Source organism: Solanum stenotomum, chromosome 6 (assembly GCF_019186545.1).
Source record: "Solanum stenotomum isolate F172 chromosome 6, ASM1918654v1, whole genome shotgun sequence".
NCBI classification, from domain to species: domain Eukaryota; kingdom Viridiplantae; phylum Streptophyta; class Magnoliopsida; order Solanales; family Solanaceae; genus Solanum; species Solanum stenotomum.
Window position 1 is genome coordinate 7,000,513 of NC_064287.1, and position 12,710 is coordinate 7,013,222.

The following is a 12,710-nucleotide window of genomic DNA, read 5'->3' on the forward strand; positions in this document are numbered from 1 at the left end:
AAAAAAAGAAATAAGACAAATAAATTATAAATTGAATAATTGACATTTTCAAATATTAATTTACCACAAAATGAAAGTGAAGGAAGAAGTTGTGAGGCAAAAATAAAGAGAAGGGAATGGAATTAGTGAGGTGGGGTCCATATCCATTAAAATAAATGCATGGCAAATTAAAAAGGTGTCAAATAGACAGGAAAACGGGCCCACATGCATTGAATAGTTGGCAGCCATTGAGTGGGTCACAAATACACGTGGCAGCGCTTGCCTTTCATGCTTTTGGCTCCAAAAATCGCGTGTTTATTTATTTAAAGGTAGGATAGTTAAAGTGCCTATTTGTGCATTATGAAAGTTGGAGATCAAAGTTAAAATTTGAAGCCAAGTTTAGGGGCCAATATATGTATTATGCCATAAAAGAACTATCATAACATTGAATAAAAGTTCAAACAGTGTGTTTGTGACAATTATTTTTTAAAATTACGACAGATAATTTGAGAGATAAATAATAATTGTCTCTATATGAATATCACCAAAATTTATGTCCACCCCCGCCTACTAAGTTGTTAGACACACATACTACCACAAAGGAATATGTGGTGTTATTATCGTAATGAATGCCGTATTTATTGTTTCACACTTTCTAGAATTAGAGTTGAAAGAAATACAAAGTTTAAATATGGGGCAAAAAGAAGTTGAGCTTGCGTTTAATTTAATAATATAATTCAAGAACCAACCACATATGTGATGCAGTGCAAGGGGTCCGTTAAGCAGAGATCTCGAATTTGAGCATATAGGAAGCACTTTCCTTTCACTGGGATTTTATGTGGAGCGAGTCTGAAATAGTCGAACTCCAATGTAGATACTCCACAGAAAATAAAAAAAGAAAGAAAGAAAGAGAGTATAATCCAAAGAAACCCTCTTAATTAAGAAGCAAATTAAAAAGAGATAATCATAATTCAAACATATATGATGCAGATTGAGAGAATTGTCACATCTGGTTAAGAAACAGTTGGTATAATTTTTGTTGTATTAACTACTCACCGAAAGTATATGATATTGATGTAATTAATAATTTGTTAACTACTTATATTAATATTCTATGTTGAACAAGAATGAAGGTGGTGGTTGAACAATTTATATTTTCAGATATTTGCTGACAAATTTGACATCAAAATTTATTTCACTATGTGTCAATATCATATAAGAAAATGAGACTACATTAGGCCCATCATTAGTGTAAAAGCAATTTATGTTATGGAGTAATATTAGGTGGCTTATAATAAGGCAAATATATATACTCTTTTTTCGTTTTAATTTATCATGTTGTGTCTATTTTATTCTTGCTTTTAAATACAATTCATTTTTTTAATGTTTAGATGCTTATATTTAAGGCATAATACATTAAATTAGTTTGACCTCATTTTACATTTATACCCTCCAACTTTCGGTGTGCATAAGTAGGCACTTTAACTTGTATAAAATTGAACAAGTAGACACATGAGTCCTACGTGACATAATACACATAGGACACCATATAGGATGAAAATTACCATGTAGGATGTCACGTAGGGTGTGTGTCTATTTGTTCAACTTTATACAAGTTTAAGTGTCTACTTGTGCACACTCAAAGTTGGAGGACATAAATGTGAGCTGCAGTCCAAGTTAAAAGACATATTTATGTATTATGCCTATATTTATAATATTTTATCGAACCTGCAGTCCATGGTGTTCTTGCAAAATGTATACTTTTAACTTTTATAATTAAATGAACTATTATTAATTATTTATATAATATTGATTTAGCATAATTCAATAAAAAAATTTAAAATTACAATTTGTATTTATAAAATTACTTAATACGCATGAAAATTATAATTACAATCTAATTATAAATGCATCTGAGACAATGTTTTAGGAATCTAATTCAAATTCAAATTTTGGCGGTCTTTACTTGTGGACGTTTGTGGATGTGTTTTTATGAACTATTTTACTTTTTCTGCATATTGAAAAAAGAAACAACCAAATATCCCTTCGATATTAAATTAGAATAGAATTCAATTAAACTTTTGAATATTACTAAATTATCACATGCTGCATGAATTTGGCCCTACAATTCTAAAATTAAAAGGAAAATCATGACTACACACTTGCACAACTAATAATTAGCCCAAAAGATTAGGTATATGATATATCCCTTAAGTACACAATAACATGTGGGCATTAATCTTTTGGTATATTTGAGAATGTGACATGTGACCATGAAAGGGTAGACTTTGAAGTTTCAATAATTATAATCATTTGTAATAATGTGGCCACCCTGTTTTGAACTTCTTATGAACTAGCAATATATATATATATAAAGAATAATTATATGTTGTTGCTGTCATTAAAAGACCGATCCAAATTACAAGTGATTTTTCAAGGTTTAAAGTTAATGGATCTAAAAGATATCTCATAACGTATGAATTTTTATATATAGATATCTGATTGCAATTTTTAGTTTAATGATTGGTTAAGTAGGAAGACAAAACTTGTGCTATTATAAATATAGGTTTATAGTGCCCAAATTAGACGTAAAATTTTCGTTCTAGTATCCCATCAATGAAAAGGACAGGACAACTTATGTTTTTAGTTCGGGAGACTAATAACCACAAAATGGAAAATTACTATAATTACGCTCATGTATTAAAGTTTTAATTCCAATAAATTGATATACAAAACCCGAATGCGGAGACTTGGACAATTAAATTGTGGTCGTCTTTATCAGAGGAAGAAAAATGTGTTCCACTCTTTTTTCTTAACTAAGATTTTGTCCTATTGAAAATTTCGGATAATATTTCTAATGAGACAACATGTTGTGTATTACTAGCTAGTAAAATATATGTACTCTTTGCTCTTCTAGAATTTTTTTTAATGATTTTTCCATAGAAAGGTTTTAATGAGTCACATTATGTATTAATGAATATTCAAGAGAAAGTGTTATAAATAATCATGTTGTAAATACCTAAATAAACTTGCAATCAAGCCGACATCACAAATAGTTCAAGCAGACAACTTACAAGTAGTTCAAGTAGACAACTTACCAGCAGAAAGAGGTGCCATAATGTGTCGTGAATGACATATCATGGACTACTCCTTTTAGCCGGCAACTTCTTTTCTTCTATAAATATGAAGTTAATCTAGCTCATTTATATATCAATTCAAAATTGATTAATATATCAACTATGTTTCTATACACCTCTCTAGCATATGTACTTAATTATTTATTATCTTTATTTTATAAATAACAATCTTGGCATTATTGATCCATATTTTCTTGTGGTGCCTCTTGAAAAACAAATTGAAGTTTCCATCCCCAAAATATGTCTTATTGGATTAAGAAATAAGTAACAACTAATTATAATATTATATCTACCGGCTGGAAAAATGATCCATTTGAGAGCCTAAATGGTAATTAAATTGTCAATGTACTCCAAGAGAAGAAAAAAAATGGCTCAACAAATAAGAATAATTATAGTAATATCCTTAAACGAATAAATACAAGCTTCAAAATACAAGTTTATTAGACAAACAAGAATCACAAATTACATGAAGATTACAAATATGACCAATATATACAATAAAATATATATGGCTTTTTCACACTCTGGATAGTAGTACATTATATTGTAGCAAATTAAATTAAAAAACAAGACAATAAATGGTTGTACAGAGTTACATGATATTATAAAAATTGATTGAGGACATTTTTCATCAAGAAATTGGTGATGATGAGATTAGTTTTTTGGGAGAGATGGAAAGAATCCCAAAATACATATTTATTTGCATCAGTGCATGTGAGTGGGTTTAATTTGTCACATAAGTAACTCATTTCAAATAAACCCGTGCCACAACATGCTACACCAGCCACCTCAAATCCTGTTTTCAAAGCAATAGAAATTAACCAATTCATTAGAAGATAATCAATTGTAAATCATTCAAAGAGATGTAAGAAATGGTGAATTTCATTTTGGAAATCACAAAATAAATATAGGTAATAACATTTAATTACTTCTTCTCCTATATAAGAATTAAGAAGTCAGTGAGAGCAGCTCAATCAGGCATCTCTTCGTTGACATGTAAACTTAAAAATGCAGTGCCTTTTTGAGAATATGTGCTTGAAGATAGTTGTACTTGATGATGTAGTATTTGTACCATCTCCCTTGGGCACAACAATGCACATGTATAGTGTTGCTACAACTTCCTTTTTTACTTTGTAATGTTATTGTATTAATACTACAAAGAACCATGACTGATTTACAATCGGCACAATACATAAATATACCCTTTTACTTGGGTTTGCACAAGTAGAGATTTAAACATGTATAAAATTGAATAAGTATACATGTACACACGTCTTACGTGACATAATACATGCAGGGTAAGACACCACATAAGATACTGCGTAGGACGTGAATTGCCACATAGAACGTCAAGTAGGATGCATGTATCTATAATTTGCTCAACTTTATACAACTTTAAGTGTCTATTTGTACGTACCAAAATGAAAAAAAACATAAATATCATATGAAGTTAAGTTAGCTGACATATTTATGTATTATGCCTTTACAATAACATAACAAAGTACAAAGAGAGAAGTAACCATATAGTTGAATGAATAAAAAAAAAACTTACCAAATGAGGAAGGATTTCTGATAATTTGAAGTATGAGCTCATATGGATTAGAAAAAACCATTTTCATCCCAGGAAGTTCCCTATTTAACTTGTCAACCAAACCATTCAACATCACATTAAACCTCAAAGCACAGTCATTGTATTTCTCATTGCATGCATCTCCATGTCCTCTTATAATATTTGTTGCTCTTTCTAAAGGTAAACATCCCATTGGAGGAAGTCCAGTAAATGATATTTTCCTAGCTCCAAGTTGATAAATTTGTTTGATAAAATTCTCAGCAAGTTCAATTAGAAAGCCTTGATATTGTTCTATTGTGAATTGAGATGCACGTTTGCTTTGTATTGAATAATAATTCTCCAAGAAATCATTTGTTCCCAAGCTCACTAGATATAGTGCTTCTTGTATTATGTATTTTACTTTTTTGCTCCCTACATATGCTTCTAGTTTCTTTTGATACTCCTTGTAGTTCTCTATTTCCTTCCACAATGGTATCACACTCTGTCAAAGGAGTCAATTAATTAGATAAAAAAGGAAGGAATTTTGACAGGAGTATAATCGCTCATCAAAATAATCGATAATAGGCATACTTTCACCTATTTTGGCGGATTATATATACATAATACTTCTTCTGTCCCAATTTAGGTGGATTATATACACATGATACTTCATCTTCCTAATTTAGGCGGATTATGTATATATACTATTTTCTCTATTCCAATATATGTGACACACTTTCTTTTAGTCTATTTCTAAAAAATGACATACTTACTAATTTGACAAATAGTTACTTCCTCTGTCTAACAATAATTATTGTTCACTATTGATTTGACACACAGATTAAGAAGCAGTAATTGATAGGAGTAATTTTATCAAATCACCCTATTAATATAAGTCATCTAAACATTGAAAAATGAATATTAGTATTTAATAGCAAAGGTAAAATGGACACAACATAATAAATTTTTCACTGATTTTATAAACTAGACAAATATTATTAAACATCTCAGAATAGTATAATGAACGAGTAAAAATAAATGAATAGAGTGATATTTTATCCATCTTAAGTCCCACTTGCCGACAAAAAGTTCATAAAGTAGTTGTACTTCTTTTAAGGAAAATTTTGAAAATTTTCAAAGTCTTTCTATATTTTTAAATTATATGCCCAATAAAACTAGATTACATAAATTAAATTAAGACGAAAGAGTATTATAAATGCTCCAAAAAGAACTCAGTGTGCACGGAGAGTGGTTAATAAATGTCCTATTCACAATTCACCCAACAAACACAATTATATTCCGGGCCACAAAAAATAAACAGAATTATATTATTTCAAAGTCGATTTAAGTTATGGCCATGGATGATAGTGTTAGGATAAAAATAATTGTAATTTATAGCGGTGATAAATTAAACGGTAAATAGACTATATAATATAATATTTTGATCAAGTGACTTACAAATTCAAAACTAAATTAATATTTCAATATACATAAAATTTATTGAGATTATAATCTCTGGCTAAATGAAACTCTCAAAAGATTATATTGTGGATACCTCGATGATCTTTTATTATGATATAAGAAGAACGGCGTTTAATTAATTTATAAAGTCCAAACTTTTTCTTCGAGAAAGAAATAACCTAATATAAAAGAGTTTTATCTATTCTACTAATACTTTAATTTCCCATCCAAAGAAAAATAAAATTCAAATACGATATGAAAATCATGACGAGACAAATATTCTATCCATGAAATGATTTGTCTTTCTTTTTTGGTCACTTAAAATAAAAATGTTATATCCCTCTCTTCCAATTTATGTGACAGTTTTAGTTTTATCAGAAATTTGCGCATAAAATTTTTAATTTTTTAAAAATAAAATTTATATATTTATAAACTACATAAAACTATTTAAAAGATACATGAAATTTATGATAAAAAATAAAATTATTTGAATCTCAAAAAATGTGTTACATAAATTGAGACAGATCGAGTAGTAAGTAGAGAGATGGAAAGGATTGCTTACTAGAACTTGAGAAGTGGCATTATCATAACCAGTACCAGCAGAAGCAAAACAAACTCCACCAGCAAAATCAGTTATATTAAACATTGGATCCAAATAAGCAGGCACAAATGGTCTCAAACCAAAAGCCTCAGATATAAAATCTGGCGGGATACGCCCATTACAAAACCTTCCTGTTGGCATTTTACCATAAAAATCACGTCCATAAGGCTCAAAATTACTCTTAAGAACAGTAGAAATCTGGTTATTATTTCCAGCATCTACCGATGAATCGCCGAATACTATAATTGCTGGAACTTTTCCTCCTACAACACAAGGGATGATAATTAGTTGGACAAAAATTATAATAAGACATGAAATGAACTTGTAATTAGCTTCCATTTTTTAAAAATTTTGGGTAGTTGGGTTTATTGTTTAAGGTTATGGGGATTTGAGTTAAGTATATTCACTTCTTATACAGGTGAATAGGTGGGAAAGAGGGTCCTTTGGCAGGAGTTTGTTGGTGTATCATTAATGATGAGTAATGAAAAAATTATCTACGTGTTACTCATCCCGTTTTATATTAGTTGTTTAAAATATTTTGTACAAGTGCTTTAAAAGGCGAACGCAATTGGATCTATGAGATATATATATATGATGCATCTTCAATTTAGTAATTTTATTACTAAAAATTAATAGATAAAAATAAAACTTTTAACGATAAATCTAAATAAATCACTAATGATATAGAAAAAAATAATATTATAATTTTTATTTGAGAAAGATAATAACACAAAAAATAATCATAATAGAGATAATTTTTAAAATAAAATCATTATCCATCCCCACATGTATTACTTTTCCATCCTCAACTAATATTAGCACCAATTATTGCTCATATCTTGCCAAGAAGGAAATGATAAAAAGGGTAAGAGTAATAACAAAAAATGAATAAATATAATGATATGAAATCTCTATTCTATCAATTTCAAGCACAATTATCTAAAAATTATTTATAACATTGTTATTTTAGTTGATTTATTTATTTATATATTTTAGAAAAAAACATTATTATAACATGAAAAATAAGATAGCATAAAGTATCATATATTACACCACTAATAAAAAAATAATTTATAGCAAAAATACTTTAAAAACAATCAAAATCAAAGTCAATGCATAAAAGTACACTTTTTAGCCTGGGACTTTATGCTCGGTGTATTTCCTCCTTCAATTTGTGTAGCAGAGCGTTTTTGAAATACCCCATGCTGAAACTCGTCATAGGACTCACCCTGAAAACGCCTTTGAAAACTATGCTTGCACACACACCTCAAGAAAGCTTTAAGTAGAGTTGTATTTTTCAAAATTAACCTTAGTAATAATGGTTTCGAGCTTTAAATTTGACTATTATTACTTTATATAATTATTTACTACTAAGAAGTAAGAATAATGTTAAAAAAAATTAAAACTCTCTTAAATTACTAATGAACAATTAAAATAATATCCATTTTTGATAGAAGGAACATGAAAAATTAAATGGAGGGAGTAGAACTTTAGTACTCTATTATGTATATATATAATTTCCGTATCTTCATGGAATTCTTCAATCCTTTCTGATGAATTTAGTTATGAGTAGAGAATCAGTCTCCCTCATAGCCAATTTATTTTAATTTGTGTGTTAAGCGTTTGATTTGTGAGGCCTTTCACAAGAATTAGCTAAGGACTTTCACGAATTGATGGAATATTTGGAATACTCCAACATGAAAGGTCTAAAGATATATTCAATTTATTATATTAAGTATTCAACCATTTTAATTACATTATAATTTTAATGAGGGACAACTTGATTTTTTTAAACTACTTTCAATCCGTAGTATAAATGGTAGAATATTATGACCGTCTATAATCCATTCTTATAAGGAGATCTGTATGAGGATATTTACATGGACCTTCCTCAAAGATCTCAGTATCAGGGTCAGTGGCTAAACAAGTATGTAGATTCTCTAAATCCTTGTATATATTAATGTCAACAAACTTAATGTACTCCAAGCTAAGTGAAGAAAAAAAAATTAACTAAAAAAATAAGAATAATAATAGCAATATTTTTACACGAAAAATAAATAAATTAAAAGCTTTTAGAATACAATCTTTTAAAAGACAAATTACATCACTTAGCGAGTTGAAATGAAGAGTACAAATATCATACCGTCTTGATATGACTTATTATATGCAATCATTTTTTTTTTATCTAACTCTGGATGATATACAATCTAGCAAATCAAACTAAAAAACAACACAAGGTATAAAATCTATCGATCTAGGTATACAAAATACATGATATTACACAAATTGATGGAGGACATTTTTCATCAAGGAATTGGTGATAATTTGGTTAGTTTTTTGGGTGAGATGGAAAGAATCCCAAAAAACATACTTATTTGGGTCAGGGCATGTGAGTGGATTTAACTTATTACATAAGTAACTCATTTCGAATAATCCTGTGCCACAACATGCTATACGTGCCACTTCAAATCCTGTTTTAAACAAAACAATTCATTAGAACATAATCATGCAATCCATTAAAAAACACTGAAATTAGCTACGAATTTCGTTATTGATATGTAGTTATTTGCTCATGGCTAATGAAAATGTCGCTAATTTTCTGCTAAGTAAAATTAGTGACAATTTTTGTTGTTTAGCTATCAAATTTTTATCGTCACTAAATCCAATTTTTTAGTACATATATGTATATAGAAATGGATACTTACTTTTTAGAAATAAATACAAAATAACTATACTTGCTAACTTTTAACTTAATTTTACTATTTTCTTTGTCACATTTATGTGACAGTATTCTGATTTCGAAAGTCAAACAAATTATTCATGTCTTTTAAACTTTTTAACTATTGATTACTACTTTAACTTATAGTTTAAATCTCAAATAGTGAAAAATGTAATATCAGTTAAAAAAATGGGCGTTCCCGTGTACATAAGTATTAGGTTCACCAATGCACACAATTCTATTATTATTATTATATATCTCCAACCTGTTTTAACTATTCCTCGATCGAGATCTTTCTACTTATGACCCTTGAATTATAGAAGAAACAATCTCAATTGCCTCTAAAAGCTTATGAAATATGTTCAAGTTGTATGATCTCAGTGATAAGGATATTTTGTGTGCCACTTGTGATGATGAGGAAATTTAACAAATGAGGTAATTGAAAGAAGAAAACTTACCAAATGAGGCAGGATTTTGGACCATTTGAAGTATGATACCATAAGGATTAGCAAAAGCTATTCTAATCCCAGGAAGCTCCTTATTTAACTTTTGAATCAAAGAACTCAACATCTCATTAAACTTCGAAGCACAATCATTATAGTTGTTATTGCATGTATCACCTTGTCCTCGTAACATATTTGCTGCTCTTTCTAAAGGTAAACAACCCATTGGAGGAAGTCCAGTTAATGATATTTTCCTAGCTCCAAGTTGATAAATTTCTTTAATAAAATTCTCAACATGTCCAATAATAAACCCTCGATATTGTTCTGTTGTGTATTGAAATGCACGTACACTTTGCATTGCAAAGTAATTCTCCAAGAAATCATTTGTTCCCATGCTTACAATATAAAGTGCTTCTTGTATTATATATTTTGATTTTTGGATCCCTACATATGCTTCTAGTTTCTTTTGATACTCCTTGTAGTTCTCTATTTCCTTCCATAATGGCATCACATTCTGTCAAAGGAGACAATCACAATGGTTAGGTCTCGTGTATAGTCGCTCATCAAAATAATAGCTGCTAATAGTATCCTTCTGTATATATATATATACATATGTTATACACGTAGACGACTAGTAGTATATATGGCTAGTGGTTGTAATTTTTTTTTGGCAAGTCGCCAAATGTGTAACTCTTCTCGAGAGTTTAATGCATTTGGTCAATCGATCAAAAATAACTATAAATGTTAGCCAAATATACACTAATTACGTATAATGTGTATATTGTATATACATTTATTAGCTATTTTTTATGCACATACCATGTAAAGCTCCCTAAGAATGGACTTAAGTTATATGCATTGTTCGTTTAATTTAATTACTGATTAATGTTATTTTCTTCGTTTTAATTTATGTAAATCTATTTGAATGAATATGGAGTTGAAAAATTCCTCGATCCATACGGTTTCCTCCTTAAAAAAAAAGGAAAAAAAAATGGAGTTGAATTTTTCTTTTTTAAAACTTTTAAAATTTATATAATTTGTATGACTCTAAATTCTTCTCATTAAATTTGAATTGAAAAGTTCATATAGTACATTGTTTCTAAATCTGGAAAGGGTCAGTTCTTTCTTTTAATAATAATATAGACAATATAAATACCTGGTATGCTTTTTTTTTTCCGCAAAACTTTTAGTTGATGGTGAATTTGAAAAATAATAAAAATGAAATAATTAAGGATCCATATAGAAATGAATATTACTCCACGATGCTTTAATTATTATACCTAAAATTACTACGTAAATTGATAATAGGCCCTTCCTCACCTATTTAGGCGGATTATAAGACATACTATAAATGCTCCATGGACAAAATTAATTAAAACCCAATTGTTTTCTAGCCCAAAAAGGTTCATTTTTTTGTTTTCTATAATTAAATTAACCTAATTATGTGCACAATAATATTATTGTTATTTTCGCTCAACAGACACAATTATATTCCGGGCCACAAAATAGAAGAAGCACACCAATGTAATGTCATTTTCAAGTATATAAATAAAAATTAAATATGCAAAAAAAATAGTTTAATAATTTTGTGTATAAAGACTCTTTATTAATGTGCATATAATTGTTGTTAGAAGTTCTTTTTAATTTGTTATAATGCAAGAAGAAGAAATTGAATGCATTTGTTAACCGATTTAAAAATAATAATAGTAAGAATGAAAATAAAAAAAAAAAGACAAGTACTAGTAGTTTTTTTTCGTAAATTTATGACCATAATTGATTACCTTAAAATTATCATTAAATATAGGAAAAATGCTCAAATATGCCATCAAACTTTGAGAAAAGACTCATCTATGTCATCGTTAAACTATGCCATTTCATTTGACAAAAAACTCATCCATGCCATTATTTGTTAACTGAAAATAATTTCAATTTTGCAAAACTATTTTTTACACGTGATCAATTAGTCACGTCATTAATTAAATCATTTTTTAAAGGAAAAATGTTCAAATATGCCATCAAATTTTGAGAAAAGGCTCATCTATGTCATTTCAGTTAATAAATAATGACATGATCAATGAGCCTTTTCTCAAACGAAAGTGACATAAATAAACCAAACTTTTAACGAATGACATAGACACACCTATCATGTCATGTCAGGTAAGACAAACAAATAAATTGAAATGGAGCAAGAAATATATAAATGTTGCAATAAGTAGATATGGAATTGAATCTTACTAGAACATGAGAAGTGGCACTATCATAACCAGTACCAGCAGAAGCAAAACAAACTCCAACAGCAAAATCAGTTATATTACACATTGGATCTAAATAAGCAGGCACAAATGGTCTCAAACCAAAAGCCTCAGATATAAAATCTGGTGGAATACGTCCATTACAAAACCTTCCTGTTGCCTTTTTATCATAATAATCACGTCCATAAGGTGGAAAATTGCTCCTAAGAACAGTTAAAATTTGATTATTATTCCCACTATCTACCGTCGAATCGCCGAATACGATAATTGCTGGAACTTTTCCTCCTACAACACAAGGGGTAATTAGTTGGACAAAAAATAAAATTAGACATGGCATGAAGTTGTAAGCTTTCATTTTATTTTTTTAAAATTTTTTAATTATTTTTTGGGGTGATGTAATTTTTTGTTTAGGGTTATGTGGATTTAAGTTAAGTATATTAATGTTTTTATACAGATAAATGGGTGGGAAAGAGGGTCCTTTGGTAGAAATTTGTTGGTTTATAGACTAGTAACCACTAGTACTCTATTTTATAGGTAGTCCCTTGTTTTTTTTTAAAAAAAAAATTCTA

General features: G+C 28.7%; 2 protein-coding genes across 2 annotated transcripts; both read right to left on the reverse strand.

Moving 5' to 3' along the window:
- Positions 1-3,511: 3,511 nt before the first annotated feature.
- Positions 3,512-7,100, reverse strand: LOC125869287 (GDSL esterase/lipase At2g04570-like). The gene is made up of 3 exons (XM_049549857.1): positions 6,689-7,100; positions 4,669-5,167; positions 3,512-3,912 (listed from the first exon to the last, which is right to left on the reverse strand). Exons 1-3 carry the CDS (start codon positions 7,064-7,066, stop codon positions 3,719-3,721), a joined length of 1,071 nt encoding a protein of 356 aa, XP_049405814.1. The 5' UTR covers positions 7,067-7,100; the 3' UTR covers positions 3,512-3,718.
- A 1,824-nt stretch (positions 7,101-8,924) lies between these two features.
- Positions 8,925-12,496, reverse strand: LOC125869288 (GDSL esterase/lipase At2g04570-like). The gene is made up of 3 exons (XM_049549858.1): positions 12,125-12,496; positions 9,905-10,403; positions 8,925-9,198 (listed from the first exon to the last, which is right to left on the reverse strand). Exons 1-3 carry the CDS (start codon positions 12,494-12,496, stop codon positions 9,005-9,007), a joined length of 1,065 nt encoding a protein of 354 aa, XP_049405815.1. The 3' UTR covers positions 8,925-9,004.
- Positions 12,497-12,710: the final 214 nt, after the last annotated feature.